The sequence below is a fragment of the Callospermophilus lateralis genome, chromosome X (genome assembly GCF_048772815.1).
Source record: "Callospermophilus lateralis isolate mCalLat2 chromosome X, mCalLat2.hap1, whole genome shotgun sequence".
NCBI lineage: Eukaryota > Metazoa > Chordata > Mammalia > Rodentia > Sciuridae > Callospermophilus > Callospermophilus lateralis.
This window is the reverse complement of record NC_135325.1, coordinates 8539442-8566977: the sequence shown is the minus strand read 5'-3', so window position 1 is coordinate 8566977 and position 27536 is coordinate 8539442. Positions and strand designations below refer to the sequence as shown.

The following is a 27536-nucleotide window of genomic DNA, read 5'->3' as shown; positions in this document are numbered from 1 at the left end:
GGCTGTGTTCTGGGAGCTTCCCACCTGTTGTGGAGAGCTGTTTTATATTGGGCAGCTCAGGACCTGGTTTTGTGACCCAGTTTTGTGGGCTATAGACTGGACACATAGCTGCAGGCACTGTGCCGTGTTAGCAGCTGCCGGGGAGAGCAGGGAGTTGGGGACTCTCGGTAGCTGGATAATGCTTCTAAGCCCTAGCCAGTGTTCTAAGCTGCCCCAACTAAAGATGGCGACCAAGGTGTCCCAAGATGGATGCAGCTGCTTTCAGCAATGGAGTGTCTGGGGGTCAGGTGAGGCCGGGTAGTGGCATGGTGTCCAGCTCTATGGCATGCATTATTGTAGCTGGCAGCTGTCTCCAGACCCAGTGCAGTGTCCCAGGTGCAGGCTACTGTGTGTAGGGGACTGTGGCAGTAGTTGCAGTGCCCCATGATGGAAGCAACCAGAGGAGCCCCACATTGGTAGATGGGGGTACACATAGGAGTGGCGGCCTGAGTTCCTGTGTTGGACAGCAGCCAGGATTCCTGCATAGGTTGGCGGCCAGGAGTCCTGTACGGGTGCTAATGCCAGTGGTCCTACTCAGGCACCCAGAGGACCTGTGTGGACGAGTGGCCAGGGCTGGAATAGGCAATTTCATAGAGACAGAAAGTAAAATGGTGGTTGCCAGGGACTAGGGGAGGAGAATGTGGAATCATTTAATGGAAGTGTTTTGGGTGATGGTTGTACAACATGTGAATGTACTTAACTATATACTTAAAAACAGTTGAGATGGTTAATTTTATGTTATATATATTTTGGAGCCATCTTGGGGCTGGGGTTGTGGCTCAGCAGCAGAGCGCTCACCTCGCACGTGCGAGACCCTGGGTTCGATCCTTAGCACCACATACAAAAATAAACAAGTGAAATAAAGGTGTTGTGTCCAACTACAACTAAAAAAATAAATAAATATTAAAAATGGAGCCATCTTGTTCATTGTTATATGCCAAAGCCAGATCCAACTGTGGTGTTCATCTGAAAAAAGAAATGAGAAAATGCCTATCAATCCATCTATTTAAGTCAATTTTCTGTTGTGATAAGGAAAGAGGTTTGTTTAGGCTCACAGTTTTGGAGTCAGGGAAGTTCAAGATCATGGTACCAGCATCTGCTAGTCTTCTGATCAGGCCCTCATGCTTTATCATCTCATGGCAGAAAAGTACAAAGGAAATGGGCACATGTGGAAGACCATGTGTATCAGTGAGACAGAGGGGAGGCTAACCTACTTTTTAACAGCCCACCCATTCTCATGGTAAATAATCCAGTTCTGAGAGATATAACACACTGCAAAGAAACTTAATCCATTAAGAGAACTAACTCAGTTTCTTAAGAAAGACATTAATCCATTTTTGAAGGCAGTGCCTCCATGACCTAACTACCTCCAACTAAGCCCCACCTTTTAAATTACCACGACCTCTCAATACAGTTATATCAGTACCAGTCTTCTTGCAAATGAACCTTTGGGAGATAAATGGTATCCAAACCATATCACCATCCCTACATTGTCATCAGACATAAGTGAGATTAAGATATCAGCTGGGTTCCTTAAAATATTTCCCTTCTCACCAATAAAAAGGGGAAATATTTTCATTTCACCAGGGCCGTGGTATAAATACCATATATTTCTATAAGGGGAAAATACTATAGATACTTTTGAGTGTGTGCTAAAGCCCTACATTTGTTCCTCTAGAAAAATGGAATTATTCAACTTTGTGGAATTGATTATATTAGGAATTGAGTTCTGTGGTCAGGCCCAGTAAATCATCTTATGGCTTGCTTTTGGTTTTCCAGGACAACTTCAAAAGTGTATCCACAGTCTCCAAAGACAGTGAAGCCATCATACCCAGGGTCTCCTGTGAAGTACCGCTTTACCCCCATTCCCAACCAGGAAACACCCAAGAAGAAAGCAGAGAAAGAGAAGAGCAACAAGGAAAAGGAAGGTGCCTCAAGTCAGCAGGCTGGTGGCCATCTTGGAGAGGAAACTCCAGAGAAGTATGTGACAGACAAACATGCCACCGAGAAGCATGTGGCAGAGAAGCATGCCACCGAGAAGCATATGTCAGACAAACAGGCCACTGAGAAGCACGTGGTGGATAAGCACGCCACCGAGAAGCACATGGTGGAGAAGCATGTGGAGGACAAGCATGCCACTGAGAAATATGCTGCCACAGGAGGGAAGGTTGAGAGCAGTACAGGTAGACCTTCTTTGTTGACACTGCCCCTGGGCCTAGGTAGTTGTCCCTCTGACCTGATCTATATGTCATTTTCTTGGGTTTGCGGGAGAGGGTTGTTTTCCCGCTGGGATACCTTCATCTCATACCATTTTCTCAGACTTGCCCATTGCTCCTAAGTCTTGCCCCTCAGGAGACTGAGGGTCCTGAGGATCCCCTGGAGGAGGAGACCTAGAGGCTAACCCTGCTGTTGGTTCTGGAAGCCTACAGGAGTGCTAAGGAATACAGGCTGTACCTAGCCATAATCAGCATGCTCCACGAGAGTTCTTAAAGCCTCTGTGTTGGAATGAGTTCATGACTTGCTTATGGTCCTGTCTCTCCTGCTCAGCTGTCCACTGTCCTCCACTGTAGAATATATGTATCCAGGGTCATAGCTAGTCCTTCTCCTGCTTAGGGGATAATTGTAACACTCTCCTGGTAGCATTTCCCATCACCACACAGTATTAGATTTTTCATGTCCAAGTGGCATCTGCTGTGTGAATGGAATCATTATGTTCATTTCCCTTGATCTATTTCTCTTGCCATCTCTTCTTTGATATAGCCTTGGGGAAGCCTACAGCAGGCACCACTGATGCAGGAGAGGCTGCAAAGATCCTAGCTGAAAAGAGAAGACAGGCTCGGCTGCAGAAGGAACAGGAGGAGCAAGAACGATTGGAGAAGGAAGAACAAGAAAGGTATGCAGGTGCTCAGAGTTTTGGTGTGATCTCATGCAAAGGCTGGGCTGAAAAGAGCAACTTGCCTATTCTTTTTACAGTTTTTTTTTTTTACTGCTAAAACCTGAGCATAAGTAAAGGAACCTAGAGTGCCTGGACTGCAATGAAAGTGTTTAGGAGATGGAATCTTCTATTAGATGTAATTAACAGACCTTTTCAGAGGACTTGGAAACTCATAGCTCCTGGTTTTAAATGTTACAGGTAGCTTCCCTTTCTCTTCTTGGACCTGGAAACCAGGCAGGCCTCATGGAGCTACCAGGGGAGTTTTGAGGTTTGTTTATAGAATGAGATTCTCCCTGGGAAGACAGAAGGTCTTGGATGTAGAGATCTTGATTCTGCTTTCCAAATTGTTTTCTCTATTTTATCCTACTTATACCCCAAAGTGAGAGATTTGGACAGGCTCCCCAAATGAGGGTAAGAGGGATTAATTTCATAACCATGAGCAATGAGGTATAGGGAAGTCCTATGCTAGAGCAAGACAAAAGATGTCATTACAGTTGTCCCTAAACTTTGGAGGGTATCAGAATCATTCAGGTAACAGTGAAAATGTACTGGCCTAAGCCCTGTTCTGTTTTAGAGATACACCAATGTTTGAGAACCACTATAGTGATAGTACCAGGGCAGGGCACTTTGTCACAGTCAACAGTCCTGCCTTTGCTGATCATTGTGTTCAGAGAGGGAAATACATGGTAAAGGAGGACAAGGTCAGTTTTGACACTAAATTGATAGAGGAAACTCTTAGAATAATCACAGAGTGCAATCCAGTACTGTTGAAGAGCGAACATGACAGAAAGCAAGCAGTACTCTAGCACTTAAGGCCAGCACTAAATTTAAAATAATAAATAATAGTATATTTTTTATCCCTAGTGACTTTGCCAAGTCTTTGTGATCTCTTAATTACAAGTCTGCTGATCTATTTTTTATTTTTATGTTGTGTTACTGAAACACGAACCCAGACCTTATGTTTGCTAGGCAAGAGTTCTACCACTGAACTATATCCCTAGCCATTGACCTTTTATTAAAAGGTTAGGGTGTAGGTTTGGCTGATCCCTTCTTCAAATTCTGGACTTATTTATTTTCTCACTCAAGCTTTTTGGTCAATATTGACAGATTTTTGTTATTATTGAGTGATCTGTTCAGGCTGGTTTGGGTGGGCCACAGGTTATGTGAAGGGAAATCACAGGAGATGATGAATTGTAGGACCTCCAATGATAGGACTTGGTAATTGCAGACCCTGGAGATATCGTGTCAAAGAGCAGGTGAGTGACATGATTGTTACTTGTGCTTAGGAAGGAGTTCTTCACCTTTCAGCTACCACCCTCGTTCTCATATTTCCTTCATAGCCCAAAAGAATTGATTATACTTCCTATCTTTATTTCATCAAATCACACTTATTCTTCAAACCTTATGACCACCGTCCCTCCTAGTTGCCAGATTCCTAAACAATTCTTGGTTTGCTTTGACCATGATGAGCTTACTCTTGCTTTTCTGGGATGTCCTTCTGAGTCTTATCTGACCTCTTATCCATTAAAAATTGCTTGGGCTCCCAGCCCTCAGTCTTTAACTGGCTTCTCACCTGACAAGCCCTTCCTGAATAGTGTTGCTCACTCCTGCTCTGCCATTGTCTCTGCCACACTAACAATTTCCTCTGGCTTCAAAAGATTTAGGGCTCACATTTCATACAGTAGTTTCATGTTGAGCTATTGGTGTGCTAAACAGCTCTGCTCTGGTTTCCCTTCCTACCTTTATTATCCCTTTGCCTCATTCTATTATCTATTTCTGAAGGTAAGTGCAGCTTTCTTCATAAACCTTTCATACTTTGTGGAACAAGAGGGGCAACTAGATAACATGTACATACTGAAAACCTGAATCAGTGCTTGTGGCCTGGGATCTTTCTAGGATTGCACTGTCTACTACCATAGCCTCTGGACATATGTGACTACTGAAATGTCACTTAAGGAAAATTCGGGGGGCTAGGGATGTGGCTCAAGCGGTAGCGCGCTCGCCTGGCATGCGTGCGGCCCGGGTTCGATCCTCAGCACCACATACAAACAAAGATGTTGTGTCCACCAAAAACTAAAAAAAATAAATATTAAAATTCTCTCTCTCTCTCTCTCTCTCTCTTAAAAAAAAAAAAAAAGAAAGAAAGAAAAAAAAAATTCGGTTCCTTACCCACATTACTACATTTCAGTGCTCAGTAGCTACATGCGGCTAGTGGCTATCATAATAGACAGCCCAGTTCTACAGAGTGTTTTCTTCATCACAGAAAGGTTTTATTGAATAGCACTTATCTAGAACCCAGAGATTGTATTTCCAACTACTTTATGTTTTCATTTGATTGTGTCCCATGTACATCCCCAAATTCAGCATTCTCAAAATAGAAATTAGTATCTTTCAGGCTGGGGTTGTGGCTCAGCAGTAGAGCGCTCACCTAGCACGTGCAGGGCCCTGGGTTGGATCCTCAGCACCACATATAAATAAGTAAATGAAATAAAGATATGTGTCCAATTACAACTAAAAAAAAATATTTAAAAAAAGAAATGAGTATCTTTCACCCAAACTTCCTTTTTCTTTCATGAGCCCTGCACCCCCATCTATCATTGTACTCAAGTCTGAAGTTTCAGAGCCACTCTCAGTTCTTCCCTTTTCATGCTCCTCCACATCCCATCATTTGTCAGATCAATCTTTATTGGCTATTGCATTAGTACCTCTGTTATATCTCTTCCCTTCTTGCTCACTTTGTCTTACCTAGATAGTGTCTGGGCATACTATCTGAGCACCTTGCTCCAGGTCTCTCAGGGCTCGTCTACTGTCCATCTACACTGTCCACAGTAACCTTTCTCATTTAAAGAAGTGTGATTGTTCTGATCTCTGATCCTGTCCTTCAACAAGCCCTGCCCACAGGATCCACTCAAACCCATCAACAGTCCTTAAAGGACTGCCATTAACTGACCACTCCTGCTTCTCTATATTCTTTTTCTCCAGGCTTCAGCCTGCAACCCCCTTTGACATTCCCCCACCACACAGCTCCACACCTCCAAACCTTGTTGTTGCCCCACATGGGCTTGTGCTGCTTCTTGCCAGACATGTTTCCTTCTCAAGCTGTGGTTCAAGCTCACTCCTCTATAGCCTGTCTGGCTCTTCCCTGGGAAAAGAACTACCCCTCACCCATTCTTCACCTTTCCTGAGCCCAGTAGTCAGCCGACAAACAGCTTCATGTATTTTTAGGTCACTTTCTTCCCAGTTAGCACCATAAAAAGCTGAGGTGCAGTCTTTGGATGGCTGGTGCCTAATACTTAGTAAATGTATGAAAAAGGAAGAGAAGGAGGAAAAGACTAAGAAACCATTGCAGTAGTAGGTCAAGTAGACAACTCAGAAGAAGTGGGCTGATTCAAAGTTGATGCTAAGGTTTGATTCAAAGGACTTGGGAGAATGGTATACCCAATAATAGATAACAGAAGGGCAGGAGGAATTCGTTTTAAAGAATTAAAAATTATTCATTTTATTTTAGGTAGTTTACTAAGTTTAAGGTGTCTGCAGAATCCCTAGGTAATTGGAAATGGAATTGAAACCTGGAGCCTAGATAAAAATGAGACTGATACACTTGACCAAAAATCAGTTTTCCTCTCTCTTGCCAGAATGTGAAGCTTTGCGTAGTACTACGTGCGAGGTGAGAAAGGAAAGTACCAGACAGCCTGGGGCTGGAACACAGTGGACACCTCTTGGAATAGGATCATCCTCACATCTGTTTTGTGTTGTTTAGAGTCAATAGTAAAATCACAGAAATGTGGTTGCCATTTGAGAGAATATAGTGAAAAATAAAGATACTTTAGTCAAACTGTGGAAAGCCAAATTATTGTCACCAGCTGGTGAGGGATACACTTTCCAAGTCAGGGATGTGGGAAACTCCCCTTAATAGAAGGGCCAACCAGGAATCCAGATAATTAGGCCCAAAAGAACAAAAGTTGGTCCAGTCCCAACCAGCAGTGACATCAGAGCTCTCTTAGAAACATGTAAAACAGGCCCAAGGTATACAGTGGGATTCCTAGAGTTGGGGCAGACAACCTTAGACCTTGGTTCCACTCTAGAGAAGACACTGATAGAAACTAGCAAGTAAGAGTTCTTACTGAGATTACAAAATGGATCACAGGAAGTCACATTAAGAAGCCGAAATAGAGGTCAGGTATGTAGCTCAGTGGTAGAGCACTTGCCTAGCATGTACAAGACCCTGGATTCTACCCTCAAAAAAATAAATAAAATAAAAGAAGCTAAAAAAGAACATCAAAGAATATTTGAGAAAAGCAGTCCCTGTGAGCAAGGTCATATGATTGATGTCCAGGTGAGAGCCCCAGACCTGGAACTGCAGGCAGAGGGGTCCCCAGGGCTCATCAGAGCTACTTCTCACTGTCTGAGCCTCCAGGTAACAGGTGGTTTTTGGTGCAAGGTAGGGTAGGTGGGGGTCCTCCAATGTTGGGCATTGGGCAACTGAAGCAGGAGGAAGCCATGACAACACAACCTCATATGGCACAAGGTTATAGAGAGGACCTTGTAAGAGGAAGGTCTGATGTTGTCACCACCTTTAAGACATGTCAAAGCTGTGAGGAAAGACTGTTGGTCTTGGGTTAGGAGATAAGCAGAGAATTTTGGAGGGAAGTTATTGAGAAGAGGAGTGGAAAAATGAAGTGCTCTGAAAGAGGTGAGAGGGTGGAGCCTCTGAGTGTGAGCTGGCCGTTCCGCAATCATGAGTGGAAGGCTGGCAGGAGAGGACCAAGGGTGCCTTGGGATGCCTGAGACCTGAATATTTTTGCCAGCCATGGAAAGGTACATCTCACCGAGGAAAACTGGCATTGGAAGGAAGAGAGACTAGTTGGAGAAACAGCCTGGAATTCATAGCACAAATGGTAGCATTTACAATCCTTTTGCATTTAGGGAAAGAAAGGGTGAAATTTCTCAGCTGTAATGCCTGCCATAAAGGAGCACAGTTTAAGAAGCTCAGATTAGCTGGGTGTGGTAGTGCATGCCTGTAATAATATCAGCAACTTAGGAGACTGAGGCAGGAGGATTGCAAGTTCAAAGCCAGCCTCAACGACTTAGGCCCTAAGCAACTTAGCGAGACCCTATCTCAAAATAAAAAAATAAAAAGGCCTGGGGATGTGACTCAGTAGTTTAGCACCCCTGGGTTTAATCCCCAGTACAAAAAAAAAAAAAAAAAAAGCAGCAGCTCAGATCAGGTCTTCTCTATAAAGTGGTTAGTGCTGCCATCAACTAAGGAGGTTGACAAAAGCTAAGAAAAGGTAGTAATTTGGACTGGCCATGTGGGACCAAGGGATAAGGATAAAAAAAAGGCACAGCCAAGGCTAAGGGGCACATGACCAGTCACCCTTATTTATTCCATTCTCTAACTGGTGCTGATCTCATGCCCAGCAGGGGCATGAGTGGTCCTGGGGGCCATCCAGGCCCAGCATAGGACAACAGAGTAAACCTTCATGCCATCACAGAAAAGCTCAGCAGGGGATCAGAGTCCTGGAGGGCAGTGAGAAAAAAGGGAAGTAGACGCAAATCAACTGTTCAGGCTTTACCAGGCAGGTCAGCAGAGAAAGACATGGAAGGTTGACCTTTTTCTAATGACAACTTTTAAGCACATAGGAATGAAAATGATGAGCCCACATACTCATCCACAAGATTAAACAATTCAAGGTTGACCATATGTCAGTCATGTGAGCAGGATGAGACAGAAGGGGGTGAGGTACTAGAGGTTTCGTGACAGGAGCCATTACATGAAGACCCTCACCAATGGACAGGGACAAGGAATACATCAATTAAATAACAAATGATGACAGTGATGTGCAGTTTTCTGGTATTTTCTAAGTCAGTAAGGTGGAGGGATGGGACTTGGAGGGATGACAACAACAAAGATGGAAAGAATGATAAAACTGCCCTCAGGCCTGGTGTACTATGGAGGGAACTTGATAATGATGGCAAAGGTGGTGGGCTACAGGTGACCTACAGCAGAGGGCTGGTGGGGGGAAAGAATGAAATAATGCTCTCTCTGGTTCCTTAAGCAGGGAGAGAATGTTCATACTTGGAGAGAATTGCAAAGGACCCTATTTTACACAGTGAAAACCAGTTTTTTGGAGTTTGTATGTGCATGCACCCATGCATACTAGTTTTTACCTACTTTGGAGAAAGCAAAGTGTGGTTAATGGAGGAAATTTTGTCTAAAAGGATGGGATTTCCATGAAGGCATGATGAAAAGGACTGTGGGTGTTGTGGACCTCTGGGGAGGAATTCATAAAATTCCTAGGCAATTATGGAAAATAAGGAGCCACAAGTATGTTACTACATGTATGTGCATCTGGGCACCTTGAAGTCCTAATGATATAAACAGAAGCAGCAGTGGATTTTCAGATTCTGAAGACGCAGATTACAGGTTCTTTGTGAAGTAGCTTGTGCATTGATTCATATACTATGTATCCTTTGTATTTTAACTTTTCTGAGACAATCACAACTGAATTTTTAAAAAGGAATAAGAAATGAAGCAGTGTTCTGATTGATCTTTGGATAAATCTTGATATCAACACAGCCATTTTTGTTAATCCTATGTGGGGTATACTTTATCTTTCATGAAGGAATCTAAGAAAACAGAAGTTTTCTTTCTGATTAGGCCCTGTAATACTCTTCTGGAGAATATTTGTTCATAATTTTAGGTGCTCCACAGATACTCCTAGGCACTGTAGCCTCTATTGGTGTAGAGTACATTATCTCATACTGTTATACTCTTGGGATAATGCCTTTAGGTTTTTCCCAGTGGCTCAGGAGGCTGAGGCAGGAGCGTCACAAGTTCAAAGCCAGCCTCAGCAACTCAGTGAAACCCTGTCTCTAAATAAAATACAAAAAAGGGCTGGGGGGCTGGGGTTGTGGCTCAGCGGTAGAGTGCTCACTTAGCATATGTGAGGCCCTGGGTTCAATCCTCAGCACCACATATAAATAAATAAAATAAAGCTATTGTGTCCACCTTCAACTAAATATATTTTTTTTAAAAAAGGGCTGGGGATGTGGCTCAGTGGTTAAGCACCCCTGATGCCAAAAAAAAATTTTTTAAATAGAAACATAACACTTCATGCTTCTATATAAAGGTAACTTCTGAAAACATACAGATTTATAGATGAAAAGAACATTGGAGGGGGGCTGGGACTGTAGCTCAGTGGTAAAGCATTTGCCTTGCATATGTGAGGCACTGGGTTTGATCCTCATCACCATAAATAAAGATACTGTGTGTTTATCTACAACTAAATAAATATTTTTAAAAAATAATAAAAGAACATTGGAGGGCTAGGGTTGTAGCTCAGTGGTAGAGCACTTGCCTAGCATGGGTGAGGTACTGGGTTCAATTCTTAGCACCACATAAAAACAGAAAAGTGTTAAATTTCTTTAAAAAAAATAGCATTGGAGGTGAAGGTAGTATTCATTTTAATTTGTAAAACAAACCAACATTTTTTAATGTTCCAGGGCCAGGCATCCCCATGCATTATTGAATCCTCACAGTAACTCCATCAAGCAGTGGTATAGCTATTTCCATTTTTAAAATGGGCATCAGAAATGTTGAGTGGCTTTGCAAGTGTCTTGCACCAAGTGGCACAATCAGAATTCAGCTTGAGTCTTGACCAGGTGTTTACATTAACAGTGATTAGCCAGTGCCTAACAGTGATGCACTTGTGAGCCAGAACATTTGAAATGTAAAAACCAGCATTTAGACTTTATAGAATATTTCCTCACTGCTTAGAGCTCTTTGTCATTATATCATGAACCATTCATTTGTGGATGACAATGTCTAAATGCCACTTAATTTTCATATAGCACAAATTAAAAGCTAAAATAGATTTTTTAAAGATTGCCAAGTCAAATGGAAAAACAGATGCTTTAATTTCTGCATTAAATGTTGAAGTTCTGTTGAGCATTTTCTTTCATTGGCTGCTTCAGAAGTCACATACCAGTTAAACCCCCAAATGAACTTTTGAGCTCATGGTCACTGCTCTTAAATTGCTGACTGGCATATTTGTAGCCATTATATCACTTCCCATTTTCTATCTTTATTTGGTTTTTAAATATTTATTCTGCTTAATTAAAAAAATTGTCATTGAATAAAATGATCAGGCTTGGTCTCCTTTGTCTTCATCTATAGAACAATGAGGGAACCTTTGTGTCTTCACAAGTCAATATGTGTTACTCTTTGTAGTAAAGAGTTTAAAGTCAAGCCTGGTTAATATTTTTTGGTAAGCATATGAACTGAAATAGATTTCTGGGAAAGATGAGGCATTTTACAAATGCATGTATTCATTAATGTGTTGAGCATTCCCCACTACTGTCAGGACAGAGTTCCCTGGCAGTTTGCCTTTTGAACATGTTTTCCTCTTCTAATGATGATTATGTCCTCAAAAGGCTAGAGAGAGAAGAATTGAAAAGAAAAGCAGAGGAGGAAAGGCTGCGCCTAGAAGAAGCCCGTAAGCAAGAGGAGGAAAAGAAATGGCAGGAAGAGGAAGAAAGAAGAAAGGCAGGAGAGGAGGCTAAGCAGAAGGCAGAGGAGGAGCTGTTGCTGAAAGAAAAGCAAGAAAAAGAAAAACAAGAAAAAGCCATGATTGAAAAGCAGGTACAGTCATCCTCAGATTTTCCTTTTTTTTTAAAGGGCCTTACTTAATATTAGGTAAATTTTATTAAATTTGAATTACTCATAATAGTTACTTGAAGTTTTTTCTTAAATCATCTGGGCTAGTTATTAAATACAATTGAAGTTGGAAATATTTGCCATCTGTGAGTTTGGATTTTCACAAAGGCAGACCCAAGGATAAAATTTGGGGGCTAGTAGTTTATTTGGGAGGGGATCCCATGAAGCTGCTAGGGAAGAAAATGGAAAGCCAATATACTAGCACATCCATGAGTGGGTTACTATGGGCCCCTGGAACTTAGTGCTTTGGGGACCCTCTGAGAGACTGGGATCATGCATTAGAATTGTACAGGGGATGAGGAAACTGGACAATTTGTTTACTGATACTGCCCCTTTTTGTGGAAGGTTTCTCCTTAGGAAAAACTCCTGGAAATTTCTGGCTATATACACAAGACCTGGGCCATGTATGAAAACTAGCTTGCAGGTGATTTTCATGGTGGGATAAGGGTATATGAATGAGTCCCAACAGTATCTCCTCTATCATAGAGCAGGTTGTGTGATTTTACATTGAATATTGGTGCCTCATCCACTTTGGGGCAGATAATGGGGTAAAGGACTTATGCAAAGCCCAGGAATTTCTACAATGCTTTCTTAGTTTAATAAAGCCTGTGCTTTGGCTTACCTGTTGCTCTCAGAAAGAAGCAGCAGAAGCAAAGGCCCAGGAGGCAGCTAAACAGATGCGTCTAGAAAGAGAACAAATCATGCTGCAGATTGAGCAGGAGAGACTGGAGAGGAAGAAGGTAAGGCTTGGGGATCAGGAGGACTTAGGATGAGACAGGAACAGGAAGTTAATCCAGCTCTGTTCTACAATGACTGGGTGCAGTGTTCTTAAAATTGTCAATTAGGTCAAGTTTCCTTGGTAGTGCTGTTCACATCTTGTATAACTTTATTAGTGTTCTGTCATCTAAAAATCTCCATCTGTGATTATGAATTTATTTACTTCTCCTTTCAGTTCTGTCAGTTTTGTTTTATATGTTTTAAAGCCCTATTTGTTAGTTGAATATTCACATTAGATTGTTAAATTTTCCTGTTGAATTGATCCCTTTACCATGAAATGCCCTTCTTAATTCTAGTATTATTTCTTCTTAAAGTCTGTTTTGGCAGCCCTATTATGATTGGTACCTGCATGGTAAATCTTTGCCATTTTTTTTTTTACTTTGAACCTATGTGTGTCCTTACAAGAATCTCTCTTATGAATAGCACATAGTCAGGACTTACTATTTTAATACAGGGTATTAAAGACATTTTTTGCCTTTTAATTGGAGTGATTAATCCATTTACACTTAATATATTTATAGATAAAATTGGGTTTAAGGAAGCTGATTATAAAGTTCCAATCTCATGATATCCTAGGCCCAACCTGGGCTTTGTAATGCTATATCTACCTCTAGGAGCTGGGAATCTATGGACATCTCTCCTGAACTAACCTTAGCTTCATTTTCTGGAGGGTGATCCTCTAGAATGGCAGATGGTGATTTTTTTTTTTATTTATAGGGAACCAAAGGAGAGAAAGGAGAAAGATAGGATATAGATTATTGATCCTGGATATGTACTAGTCTGCTTCATTTGACCTTGTTTGTAGAGCCAGAGAAACCCATCTACAAAAACAATGGAAAACCTTTCCATGCTTTTTATCCTCTGCTGACATTTGTCTTTTACCAGTCTTCTCAGAAATGTGAAATTGCATTTAGACCCAACTACTATTTTATATTTTTGGTATTATGGTCCTCTCGCCTGTTTTGTTTACAGAGAATAGATGAAATCATGAAGAGAACAAGGAAGAGTGATGTGTCTCCAGAAGTGAAGGTAGGAATTCAGATGACTATTATGTAACCAGCAGGAAAGAACTGCAGAAAACATTCAGTGAAGTTGTAGTCTCAGAGAAAATTAGCCAGGAAAAAAAAAAATGGACTCTCCATGCTCTGTTTCTGGCCAGGTTAAAGAGGAAATAGGATCTTGAAAGTAAGGAGGAATTTCAGAGATGGAGTAGCTAAAAGATTTTCTCAGCCGGTGCGGTGACACACACCTGTAATCCCAGCGGCTCAGGAGGCTGAGGCAGGAGGATCATGAGTTCAGAGCCAGCTTCAGCAAAAAGCAAGGCGCTGAGCAATTCATTGAGACCCTGTCTCTAAATAAAATACAAAAAAGGACTGGGGATGTGGCTCAGTGTTTGAGTGGCCCTGAGTTCAATCCCTGGTACCAAAAAAAAAAAAAAGATTTTCTCAAAGTGGTGGGGTTGGGGTGCAAGGAGAGTCACAGTAGTGCACGAATACAAAAAAATGGTGATAAGGGAAACAGCTGAAAATTCAAAGAAATATGGAACAGGCAGATGGCCCAGCAGGGCTCCAGATTTCTCCTGGTGGTTTTAAAAAGCATTTATTTTTCTGTGTAATGTCAGCCTTCCCTCTTTTCATCTACTCTCTTTTTGTTTTCAGAAAGAAAACTCAAAAGTGGAGATTCAGCCTGTTCTATGTGTGGAAAATAAGACAAAACCAGTTGTCCCCAACAAAATAGGTGAGTGTGAGGTCTGGTGCTTGTGTTTTTTCCTTTAATAGTGGGAGTCCATAAAGCTTCCTGTGAAGGAGGGGCATATGTGGGTCCCAGAGCTGTGGCTGACAGCAGATTTTCTTCCTGGAGCATCTCTAAAGCCCAGGGACTATTGACTGTATTTGGAAAAACGCTGGCTTCCTTGTTTAATCCTGGCACAGAAAGCACACTGTCTTACTGGCTCAGGATGCTTTCCAGGGAGCCTAACTACTGGTCATATGTTATTAAGATCTGGTCTTGCTCTTCTACCAAGGCCCTGCAATAATGCTGTGTGTCATCTCTTCCCCCATGTGAAGGTGATTACATGGGGCTGTTGGTGGTTCTTTCCACAGAAGATGTTGCATCAGTAGTGAAGCAGAGGATTAAATTAATTACCTTTTTATGTATTTCCTGTAATTTCGTTTTGTATATTTTATGATTCACTAAAGGACTTTGTTCTTGATCAGAAATCAATGGATTGAACACCTGCCAGGAGGTTAATGCTGTGGGACGCGCTGCCCCAGAAACTTTTCCACAAGATGTTTTTTCTAATGGGCTTAAACCAGTTGGGGCATTTGTTCATCTGGATGCCCTTGATGGGAAATCAAACAGTCTGGATGATTCAACTGAAGAAGTTCAGTCTATGGATGTGAGGTATGTCAATTTCTTTTACATATAAACTTCATCTCTTTTCCAAACACCACCACTGTCTTTTAGTTTGTTTCTCCATCTTTTATACAATACAATAACCTAAATCAGATCTGGTTGACATTATAGGAAAGCCATCAATGATATAATACTGTTATCTTGAACTAGGCTCCCTAGAAGCAGAGCCTGGGCATGTGATTTAATAGGGGAGGATTCTCAGGAGGAGTGGGCAGAAGGGAAGGCACTAAGTAAGGATATGTTCTCAGATAGTAGCATAGGAGCTCTGCAGGATGAATTTCCACCAGAGAGTTGTTCAGTTGAGAAAAGGAATATTGTATTTATACCACTGTATCCATCAGTTATTTACTGTGGGTTTCTTGGCTAGGGGATACAGGACCATGATCATGGGGGTGCCTGTCAGCTAAAGGAAGTTGTCCAGAGAAATAGTGGCAATTTTGAGTGTTTAGGAGCCAGCCCTCTGTGTCTGGGGGGATAGATGCACCTATAGGTAAAGGGGACCTTGCCAGGATCAACAAGATTCCCTGTGTCCAGAGTGATGTGTCTCCACAAGTAAACTTGTCATTGCAGACTTGATAAAGGAACTAAATTGCTTTCAGATTCTAAAAATCTAAGGAATTCATAAACTGGTATCATTTTTGTAGATGACATCATCTGGCAAATTAATCCCAGATAAAAGAATCTATTGGTATGAGATTGAGGCAGAGGCATTGGAGTGGACAACCTTTGGTAGGGTAGTTGAAGTAAGGGTTGGTTCTTTGTATTAGGAGAGTGTGACAATATTTTGTAAAAGCATTACCAGAGCTCCAACCTGCCAGTTTACCTTCTGTCCTTGACCGTAAGTTCTCTGCTTAGTCTGGAGGTGGGGTTCCTGTAACACTAATCGTCAATATTCCACTCATCCTCACAGGGCTCAAGCTAGATATGTGAAATCCAGGACATCATCAGTAGAGAAAATCCTGTGTAGAATGGTAGCAGGGCCCCTCAGTCCTCGCCTGGGTCTTCCTATCCCTCAACACCACCATCATGGCAGGCTTCTCCTAGTTGGTGCCACTCTGTCCCCAGCAGAAAACAACTAAGGCAATCTGAAGGGTTAACCCAACATATTCCACCCACATATTGAGCCAGCTGTGTTTAGTCTTTAATGTCTTGTTGGGGGAGGGAAGGGAACAAGATGTGGCACCTCTGACCAGAGTTCAAGAAAGTAAAGGGGCTTAGCACACTATGTTCTCACTTAGTGATGTGACCTTGGTGGATACACCCGAACTTGTGGTATCATTTTCTCCTCTTTTCTCTGACCAGTTTAAATGCAGGGGATGGAGGTGGGGAAAGATGAAGATGAAGCAGGATGTTTCTGTTTAATGAGGCAGTTTTCCCAGACTTCAAACACCAGGGGTGGTTGTAGGTCAGCTGTTGCCCCTTAACTGGGCTCAGGTGTGAGGGAGGTGGCTCCACTGAGCTTCTGCAGTTCAACTGGTTTTTCTTGATTCATCTGTAAGATCTCATCAAGGAAGAAAAGAAGAGCCTGGCAGCAACCTTACTGTGGCTATTAAAGGACTCCTGGGACAAATCCTCAATTCCCAGCCCACCACTCTTCTGGGCCTGGATTTGCTCCTTTGCTAGGCCTATAGCAGACAGCAGCAGTGCAACTCCTTCCATATCTAGGAAGAGAGGGAGGAGGTGGGTGGGGGGTTCAGCTGAGCAAACTGATTAAGTCAGGATTTAGAAAAGAAACAGTGAGATTGATTTGGCAGGTGACTAGATGGATGCACCCGAACCCCTTGAGCACACACACACATCACATGGTTTTCCATGAACTCTTCCCAATACAGTCACATTCATATTCACAGGAACCCTGAGAGGGAGAGATTACTGTTCTTCCCATTTTATAGGGGTGGAAACTAAATCCAGGGAAGGAAAAGCAGCTTGCCCAGGGCAGCACTGCTGGAAAGGCAGCACAAGGAGCCCCAGTATTAATTAGAGCCCTTCCTTAGTTCACTTTTGGTATTTGCTTTCTGTTTGTTCTATTCTGAAAGTTCTGGAAGGACCTTGCTACTCTGTAGTAAAGTGTCAGTGCCTGTAGGTATTTTTCCTTTCACTCCTTGGGCAGCATAAGCTTGGCCTGCACATCTTGTTTGGTCTACTTCCCTTCTTCTCATCCACAGAGGCCTGTGCCTACCCACTTCTCAGACTTGAACTTGTGTATTTTTTTATGATGTGTTACACATAAACTGTCTATAAATTTATCTTTTCTACAAGAGTGTAATAAAATATTACAAATAGAATGAAGCACATTAACATAGTGTGCTTAGTTCTCATGTTCTCTCTCCTCTCCCTCCATCTGTCTCTCCCTGTCTCTCCTTCATCTCTTCTAGTCCTGTTTCCAAAGAAGAACTTATCTCCATCCCAGAATTTTCACCAGTGAGTGAAATGATTCCTGGGATGTCTCTGGACCAAAATGGAACTGGTAATGCCCGAGCACTTCAAGATCTCTTAGATTTCACTGGTCCCCCGTTCCCCAAGAGATCCAGTGAAAATCTCAGCCTGGATGACTGTAACAAAAACCTTATTGAAGGATTTAACAGTCCTGGCCAAGAAACTACTCTGAACTCCTTCTGTTGACAAATACAACATCCCTTTAATGAAAGGTACAGTCTTTTGATGATACTCTAAATCCTTACCTTCCCAACTAGAGTGTGTGAAGATAGGATAAACATCACTCAGCCTTCTGGATGACTAATTTTATTTGAAAAATACAAACACAAATATGGTATATACTATAGCATATATTAAAAATGCTATGAAATTCAAGGAATTTCTTCCTGTGGGAGCCTCCAGTGCCATGCCTTGCCTGATTCATAGACCCTATTGTTCTGGGGAGTAAGTGGGAAGGGAAGGTTTGATTGCCAGTTGTTTCAAGTAGCATCTTCTTCAGAGGTAAGGAGAAAATGCTCTTAAAATATTACAAGGTGGTAAAATGAACTTCTCTTCCTTCATCATTCATATACATTGATGAGTGATAGGCCAAATGCTTGGCTCTTCTCTAGACCCCTTCTGGATTCTTCCAAAACAGACATCTGTTCCTAGATCATACCTGAGGGAGTAAGAGGAAAGAGCTACAGGTTGTGCACTGAAAGTTTTTCCCCTACCCTTGACCTTTTTTCTTGTCAAAGCACTCTAGAGGCTCTTTTTTTTCTTTCTTTCTTTCTTTTTTTTTTTTTTTGTGTGTGTGTGCCACAGATTGAACCCAGGGTCACCGAACTATACCCTAACCCCTCTCATTTGAGTAGGAATATTCTTAGATACACACATTTTATATTTGATTTACTTAAATTTGGGACTTATTTGTTTTGAATAATGAAAACAAAATACGATCTAGCACCAAATCCTTTCACAACTTAATTTGTATCACACCTCCTGCTATTTTTTCCTTTTTTTTTTTTTTTTTGGTGTATATGTGGTACTGGAGATTGAACATGTTAGGCAACCATTTTTAGCTCAAATGTTTTTATATTCTCTGCATTCTGTCACTTTATTTTCTTTGATGCTCCATTCCTGTAACATAACTTTGATGTCTAAAATGATTTGGTCCAACCTTTTTATTTTTCCCATCCAAGTACTAATCAGGCTGTACCCCACTTAGCTTCCAAGATCAGACGAGATGGGGCATGTTCGGGGTGGTATACCATAGACTTCTTGTTATTTCTGAAATGAGGTAACAGGTTGGGGAAGCCACATGGCTGAGGTCATTGTATTTTGTTTGCTTATTTCCACCTGACCTCAGCTCTTGCCTATAGGTAAGAACTTTGGGGTCCCTGCCTCTTGATTCTTGGAAAAGCAGCTGCAGTCATTTGACACATGAGATGAGGTGATTGACAGGTTATTTCTCTTTATACGTATGTATTTTTTAGTTGTAAAGAGACACAATACCTTTATTTTATTTAGTTTTATGTGGTGCTGAGGATTGAACCCAGCGCCTCACATTTGTGAGGCAAGCACTCTACCGCTGAGCTCCAACCCCATACTGACAGATCACTTCTAGAGTAAACTATGTCCCTAGTTTGGAGAAGAAGCTGCTTTCTTGGACCCTTAAAACGCTAATTTCACCTGAACATTGTTTCCTTGACAGTTTCACGGCTTAGTATTTATTAAGAGGCTTCTTTTGTTATTAGCATACCTTGACTTTAATAAGCTTTTCTTAAGTTGGTTTACCTCACTGTCCAGTAAAGAACAGAAAATCCACAAAAATCTGCAGGTTTTAGGACACTCTCACATAAGGAAAATTTGACCAACCTAAAAAAATTGTCCTGTGCAAAATGCAGCAGTATTTCTGCTGAGAAATACTGAATGAGCCAACGAAAACCTAAACCTAATTACCAAGTGCAAAATACTTGGTTTCTGCATTGGTCTCACCTGGCTTTGTTTTTGAATTGATACAGGTGGTGTTTGGAAAACCTGTGAAGTTCCCGGTAGTCAAATCAGCTGCCGGTCATCTGAAGAAGCTTCTGTCACCCTTTACGCTGGATTCCAAATTATTAGATCAGAATGTAACTGTATTCCTAGGTAGTCAAACCCTGGCCTCTCATGGTAGAAACCTAGAGGCTTTTGCCTCGTTGGGCTTTAGCAGTGTTTCATTTTACAGTTCTATTTATGAGCTTCAGCTGCTGCTAAAACATCTCCTGTCCTTCTGTATTATCATAGTGATCCTCTGAATAACCTGAATGATGCTGGTTCAGAAGTTCATTCCATGACCAGTCTCATGCCCAGAGTTGGAGCACATATTATACATTTAGATGTCTCCTCTTGTAAAATATTCTAGACATTTACCCAAACTCTAGTTAAAACATGTATTCAGCTTGGGCTGCACATCTCCCTTTGTTTATAAGGAAAAGAAATTCTGGAGTTTTCTCCCCCTCTGGGGTTTCTCTGTTTGAAAGTACTATGAAGAAGTCTTTTTTATTAATAAGCTTTGCCACCTGTATTGTCCTACATTATACTCTTTTGGGGGTTAATGTAATAAGTGTGTTTGAGTAAGGAAGCGTTAAATGGTTCGTAATAATTTCTGTTGTCTTATGCATATTTGTTTGTACATGGACATCTTTGATGTCATACCTTAAAATCTCCAAACTGTAGTCACTCCAAACCATGAGTAACTTTCCAACTAAATTATGCATCTCATGTACAGATGGTTGGTTTTCATGTTTTTGCTATTGTTTTTGTATTGTATCTTGGGAGTTTTCTTGGTTTGCTCCTGTGTTTGCCCAACTATAATAAATCCAGGCACAAATAAAAATCATAGTGCTCTGAAATAAGGGGGCCTCCAATTGGTCCCAGGACATCACTGTAATAGACTTTAACATGAAAAAATCTGAATGGGAAAAATGACACTAGAATGTATACGCCACACATTTTATGCCATATAATGCTGTGTTTTCTTAATTTCATTTCTTGTGGAAAAATGTGACTCAGATTAAAATGACCTTTTCTTTTTGAAACTTTATTTTGACTTGTACAATAAGAGGTTTGGAAAGATTTATAATTCTGAGAGAGGTTTGCAATCAGGAGACATAAAGATATCTCAATAGCAATCTTATTCATGTGCTTTTAAAGCCAGCTACAGTTTAAGAGTTTATTAGTTATGGAAACTGTGTATGTTTGTGTATGTGTATATACTAAATAAAATACATGCCTCTAATAATGCAGTTCTATTGATCTTGATGAATACCGGGGGAAAATCCCTTTTATGATAAGCACACAGAAAATGATAGCATGGTCTGACTTTCAAAAAATGCCTAGCCATCTTTCTTACAACTTTATTTTGCTAGAAATCTATGCAGTTGTGATCTGTTGTACCTCACAGAACCATTGTGAATGGTGATGCCTCATGTGCATGATGTGAACATTCTGTTTAATGTGAAATACATTTTCATCGAAGAGTCTGGTGGCCTGCTAGTGTTTTGTTTGTATAAGCCCAATGAAGAAATATGCTGAAATCAAACCAGGTTTTCTAAACCCATGCAACCATGTGGGAAAAAACCCAAATCCTACATGGATGTACTTTCCTTGTCCAACTTGTTAGAAAATCTTCTGCTGTCGATGCCAAGTGAAGTCAACTATGGAAATAAATTTAAGTGATAGCCTGTCCCTAGAACATGATGAACTTCTGAGTAATGTTGCTGTGCTTTCATCCAAACACTGTGATGCCAGGCATTTAACTAAGACAGTTAAATTTGGTATTATCTATTATATGAGTACTTCACTTAGCAATTGGCACTTAAACAAAATTACAGTGGGAATGTTGACTCTTATGTGTTGGAGGGGTACTAATGATTGAACCCAGAGGTGCTCTTTGAGGTACATCCCACCTTTTTTTTTTTTTTTTTTTTTGCTAACTTGTGCATGCTAGCCTCAAACTTGTGAGTTGCTGGGGTTACAGCTTGACTGTTATTTTCAAGGAACCCAGACCAGATTTTCTTATCTAATTCACAGGCTCATTCACTATCTGGGAGACAGCATCAATCTAGACCAGGAGCTAGGTAGACAGGAACTAGAATTAGAAACTCTCATGGTAACTTGGGCGCCATCTCTGAAGCTGGGGGTTCAATATGCTAATAGAGCTTCTAGTCAGGGCACAGGAGAGGACACTTAACTAATTTCATTTTCAGGCTTCTGACAGCATTAGAAGTAGTTTATGTCAGGAGTTCTTGCCCTAGGGCCTACAGTGGTTGTGTAAATGCAATTGCTACTTTGTGAACATTGTAAATTTTTTTCTTAGTATATACAAGTTTGCTATCAGCCAAATACTTTCATAAACTGGATTTAGAAAGCAAACATGATGTAAAAAACTAGTTTCCAGAGTTCCATTTTGTTAGGGCATATAACACAGGTTGACTTAACATTCCTACTCATTTTTAGGAAGCATGATTATGAAACAAAGTGAAGTAAGAACTCTTAGAAGCCAGAAATCTTTACAGATACTCCCTTTCCCCCAAGGAAACCAAGAGAAATAACTGAAAAACTCATTGAATAATTATATAGGGAGGCAAGTATTAAAAATCAATAGTTTTCTTATCTATTAGCAATAAATAGGAAATAGATCCCAACAAAACCCATAAAATTCCTAGAAATAACAATACTGAAATTTGACCAGGCAATGTGATGATAGAAATGAGAAGACCTATGCATGCAAAGAAGGCTAATAGTGACACAACTGTTCAGTCCATGTTTGGTTTTTTTTTTTTTTTTTTTTTTTTTTTTGGCAGCTTGAAAATAGAATTGCAGTTCATATAAGAAAACTAACAAAGCCAAGAAATTTATGAGTTTTTTTTAAAGGGGAGAATTTCCTCAGCAAATAGTAAAAATACATAATTCTTATGTAACTTAAACAGTGAAGTCTGACAGAGAAATAGAATTTAGAATAGCAGGAGAGTTAAGAAATATTCAAGATACATAAGAATTTAGTGCCTAGAGAACCTACAGGTTGACCATTTGTATATGTAGAAAGGTAGCAGGTGGCTTAGTGTCTCCTGAGGGCTCAGCTGAGTTTAAACTATAATGGAGTGGGGATAAGAGCCCAGAAGTCACAGGAAAAGATAAGGACAGCAGAATATAAGCTGTTCTTACAAGTTAGGGTTCAAGGTAATTCAAGTCAGGGACAAAAATTTAGATGGAAGGTTTGGGGGCAGCCTCTAAAAGATCCTGAACTGCCTGATGCACCAGGATGTGCTGTGTTCTCAGGAGGTCAGCTTTGTGGGGAGCAGTGGACCTCTGCCTGCCAAGCTTCATACTTCTTTGCAGACTTCTTTACCATGATAAGAGGCAGCATATACTGAGTTCCTGTAGTACACATGATGGTTCTAAGGCTTCTCCATGCCATGAGGTAGGTATGAGAGGGTAACTTCCCCAAGGACACACAGATGGAACTTGGCAGAGCAGTGTTTGACTCTTAAGACCCCAGCCTTGGTGACCTCAAGGGAGGTAGACAGGTTGTTCTGCCCCCAAACACAGCACCAAAGGACCAGGATCCCTGTGGGGATCCTAATTCTGAGTGTGCCTTAAAAAATATTGAGGGCTGGGTTGTAGCTCAGTGGTAGAGTACTTGTCTATCATGTGTGAGGCACTAGGTTTGATTCTTAGCACCACATATAAATATTAAATAAAGGTCCATCAACAACTAAAAAAGTATTCTAAAAAATTATTGAGATATAATTCACATATTATAAAATTCACCCTTTTAAAGTATATAATTCAATGTTTCTTTAGTATATTCACAAAGTTGTGCAACCATCGCCACTAATTCTAGAATACTTTCATCTAAGTATGTTTTTTCAAGAGTCCATTAGCCATACAGCAGAACATGGCTTTATCAGCCATTAGTTCAAGTTCTCATTACACCTGGAGGCAAGAACATGGAATTTGAAAATAGTACTCCCTGAGGCAGTCTCTTCCCCTTTTCATTCCAATTTGCTACATAAATAATGGGATAACATGCCAAATGGGCTCACTTATCAGGCACCAAGCACAGGCCTCCTATAATGAAGAGAGACATATTAGGTGAATATGATTTATGATTTAAAATGCTTTGAGATGCCAGGAACCATGGCATACACCTGTAATTGCAACAACTTGGGAGGCTGAGGCAGGAAGATTGCAAGTTCAAGGCCAGCCTGGGCAACTTATAGAGACCCTCAATAACTTAGCCAGACCTTGTCTCCAAAAGAGAAGGGGTTTGGGGATTTAACTCAGTGATAAAGCACCCTGGGTCCAGTCCCTCTCCTCACCTCCCCAAAAGAGAGAAGAAATATCCTGAGCCTTTAGAGACATGGCATTTTAAATTTTTATTTAAGCCATTAAATTTTGGGCTTATTGTTTTTATACAACAATAGGTAATAAAACCTAATATTTAAGATAAATTGTTACTAATACTTTCCAAGCAAACTCTTAATTTGGGGGTGGGGGTTAGGGGGTATGGGGGATTGAACTCAGGGCCACTCAACCACTGAGTCACATCCCCAGCCCTATTTTGTATTTTATTTTTATTTTTTTAATATCTATTTTTTAGTTTTACATGGACACAATATCTTTATTTTACATTTATGTGGTGCTGAAGATCGAACCCAGCACTTTGTGTATGCTAGGCGAGTACTCTACCACTGAGCCACAACCCCAACCCCTATTTTGTATTTTATTTAGAGACAAGTTCTCTCACTGAGTTGCTTAGTGCCTTGCTGTTGCTGAGGCTGGCTTTGAACTTGAGATCCTCCTGCCTCAGCCTCCTGAATCGCTTGGATTACAGGGCTGCATTACCATGCCTGGCTTAATTCTCAATGGAAATAGAAATATTAGAGTTCAAGTAAATTCTTTTTCCTTTATAAGAAAACAAATTCCAGCCAGGCTAGTGGTGCATGGCTGGCATCCTAGCAATTCAGGAGGTCTGTACAGGAGGACCTCAAGTTTAAGGCCACCCTTAGCAACTTAGCTGTCTCAAAAACAAAATGACAAAATCATGGAATTTGCAGGGAAATGGATGGCATTAGAGCAGATTATGCTTAGTGAAGCTAGCCAATCCCTAAAAAACAAAGACCAAATGTCTTCTTTGATATAATGAGAGCAACTAAGAACAGAGCAGGGAGGAAGAGCAGGAAGAAAAGATAAACATCAATCAGAGACATGAGGTGGGAGGGAAAGGGAGAGAAAAGGGAAATTGCATGGAAATGGAGGGAGACCCTCAATGTTATACAAAATTACATATAAGAAGTTGTGAGGGGAAGGGGAAAATAAACAAGGAGGGAAATGAATTACAGTAGATGGGGTAGAGAGAGAAGATGGGAGGGGAGGGGAGGGGAGGGGGGATAGTAGAGGATAGGAAAGGTAGCAGAATACGACAGTTACTAATAGGGCATTATGTAAAAATGTGGATGTGTAACCGATGTGATTCTGCAATCTATATTTGGGGTAAAAATGGGAGTTCATAATCCACTTGAATCTAATATATGTAATACGAGATGTCAAGAGCTTTGTAATATTTTGAACAACCAATAAAAAAAATAAAATAAAAATAAAAAAAGGGCTGGGGATGTAGCTCAAAGATAAAGTGCCCCTGGGTTCAATCCTCAGTACAAAAACAAAAAATAGGACTATAGTATAGTTAAGTAGTAGACCATATGCTTACCATGCATGACACCCTGGGCTTGATCCTCAGAAACCCCCCTCCCCCCAAAAAAAAAAGAAGCCAACGCTTTCCAGTGTTCTAAGTAAGGACTGAAGTCTTGCTGAAATTCAGCATGGCACAATGGAAGAACACCAGACCAGAAGTCAGGAAAAAGCCTACCAGCTTGGAACTTGGCAGTGGCACGACAAACTAAAAGCCAGGTAAGAGAGCTATGTACCCTGTGTGGGCAATGGGGCAGTGCATTGTAAGTGGAGAATCTTTTTGTATTAGAGCTTTATAGTTATTCATATTAGTTGGGTTCATCACAACAAACTCATTCATGAATGGAAATCTGTTTCAATTCATGACTGCCCCTTTTATCCTCCTGCTTTTCCCACGTATCCTCTCTCCCCTCTCCCTTTCTCCTTCCTCTACTTGACTTCCTTTCACTCATCTATTAATTTATGTTTGACTGGTTCTTTATATTATCCTATCCTTCTCCCTCTTTCCTTTATTTTACTCTTAACTTCTTCATATGAGAGAAAACATTCAAACTTTGAGTCTGAGTTTGGCTTACTTCACTTAGCATGATACTCTCCATTTCCATCCATTTACTGGCAAATGCCATAATTCCATTTTTTTATGGCTGAGTAGAACTCCTGTGGGGGGTGTGTGTGTGTGTGTGTGTGTGTGTGTGAGAAAAAATAATTTTTTAATCTATTCATCTATTGATGGGCATCTGGGTTGATTTCATAATTTAGCTATTGTGACTTGTGTTACTATAAACATTGAAGTGGCTGTATTGCTATAGTATGCCAATTTTACACCTTTGAGGGAAATACCAAGGAGTTGAATAGCTGTGTCATATGGTAGTTCTGTTAAGAGACAGATGAGGGTGGTGGGAACACAAGGTTACAAGAATCATTCTATCAAATGGGCCTACTGTGCTGACCTCCACATGCTTTCTTTGCCAAAAAGCAATTTACCTACAGCCCTGCCTGGCCTAAGTGGACAGGATATGTCACATTCCTTAGCAAACTACCTGTTATCTGCAAAGAATAAGAGGAACCCAAATTACTTTGAAGGAAGAGACTTTTGTGACTCTTTTCACAGACCAGATCCCAGAAGATAAGAATAATTCCTCCTAATCATAAAACCTGTGAAAATGATTAAGAATCCAATTAGAACCACTCGGCATGGGTCAAGGTGTGAAAGAGTTGTCATGGCACTGAGGACTTGAAAGACTGATGTCATCTTGCTGTCAGTCAAATTCAAGAGGTAAACCTGGATGGGACTCTGGAAACTTCCCTGGGATCCCTAATAAAACTGGAGTGCAGGAGAGATGCATTGTCTCTTTCCAAAAGGACCCACTCTCTCCCTGGAGAGTGTCCCATTTCATTTTTCCTATCCCTTCACTAAATTGTTGCTCTGAGCAACATGTCTGAAATCTTTCTGACTTGATCACAAGAATTGGGGTTTGAAGAAGGGGGGTCTTCATGTTGCCTCAATTTCCCAGAAGGCCCCAACTCTGTAACAGTTCCATCCCTAGTTTTTACTTTGTTCCCCAAAACCTCCCCAGCATTTATTACTGTTCATATTCTTGATCATTGCCATTCTAACAAGAGTGAGACTTTTTTTTTCCAAGATCAATTTATTTTATTTATTTTTATGTGGTGCCGAGAACTGAACTCAGTGCCTCGCACGTGCTAGGTGAGCGCTCTACCGCTGAGCCACAACCCCAGCCCATTTTTTTGTTGTTTTAAGGAGAGAGATTTTTAATAGTAATAAACCCCACTAAAAGTTGACCTGCCTTTTATCAACCTGGGCCAGAAATTCTAATATGAGTAAGAAAATCCTCCTTCCAGTGGAGCAGACCCCTCCTACCCAGCTTTCATCTTGGTAATGCCACTGGATCTCATAAAGTTTACACCTCTGAGCTTGAACTTCACACTCTGCAAAATGACAAAGTTGATCTATGTCTGAGAGGTCTTCGAGCTCTAAAATCCTATGACTCTCAAAACAGCTGGCTCTGTGGGTGAACTTGTTCAGATTCATCTATTAATTTCCCAATTCCTTCAGTCATTTGTTGAATACTTTCTATGTGTCATGTAGCAAGCAGTGTGCTGAGAAATGGAATGAGTAAATCATTCCATTTACCTGATTTACCCTTGGCCTCCCTAAAGAGCTCACAGAAGAGCCACTCGGCAACCTCACCAGCCTCAAGTAGGCCTCCCAGGCCAACAACCAGGGTGTTTTTTCACCTCTTCTCAAGTGTCCTCTTTGATCAGCAGCTCCCTCAGATCCCCTCCCCCAGTGAAGAGCTGTTTATGAGCATAACTTGTGCCCATAAGTAGTTCTTTTAACACTTATTCATCATTGCATCCTAGAGTCTAATATGGCCACTGGCTCTATAAGTGTTTCTGAATGAATGAATGACAAATTTAGAATGGGGGTTAATACCTGTCCAAAATACCTTACATAGTAAGTTCAACCATGTGAAA

The 27536-nt window shown here is 41.0% G+C and overlaps 1 protein-coding gene across 1 annotated transcript in view; it reads left to right on the top strand.

Moving 5' to 3' along the window:
- Map7d2 (MAP7 domain containing 2) overlaps nt 1–19445 on the top strand; it is a 107391-nt gene extending 87946 nt beyond the window's left edge. Inside the window, exons 9-18 of the mRNA XM_077106812.1 lie at nt 1819–2053; nt 2156–2216; nt 2800–2932; nt 11411–11618; nt 12329–12433; nt 13443–13499; nt 14129–14207; nt 14687–14873; nt 17261–17533; nt 19325–19445. Of these exons, the coding sequence (XP_076962927.1) occupies nt 1819–2053; nt 2156–2216; nt 2800–2932; nt 11411–11618; nt 12329–12433; nt 13443–13499; nt 14129–14207; nt 14687–14873; nt 17261–17507 (1312 nt within the window). The 3' untranslated portion in view covers nt 17508–17533; nt 19325–19445. The remainder of the gene's footprint in view (nt 1–1818; nt 2054–2155; nt 2217–2799; nt 2933–11410; nt 11619–12328; nt 12434–13442; nt 13500–14128; nt 14208–14686; nt 14874–17260; nt 17534–19324) is intronic.
- The last annotated feature ends 8091 nt before the right edge of the window (nt 19446–27536 follow it).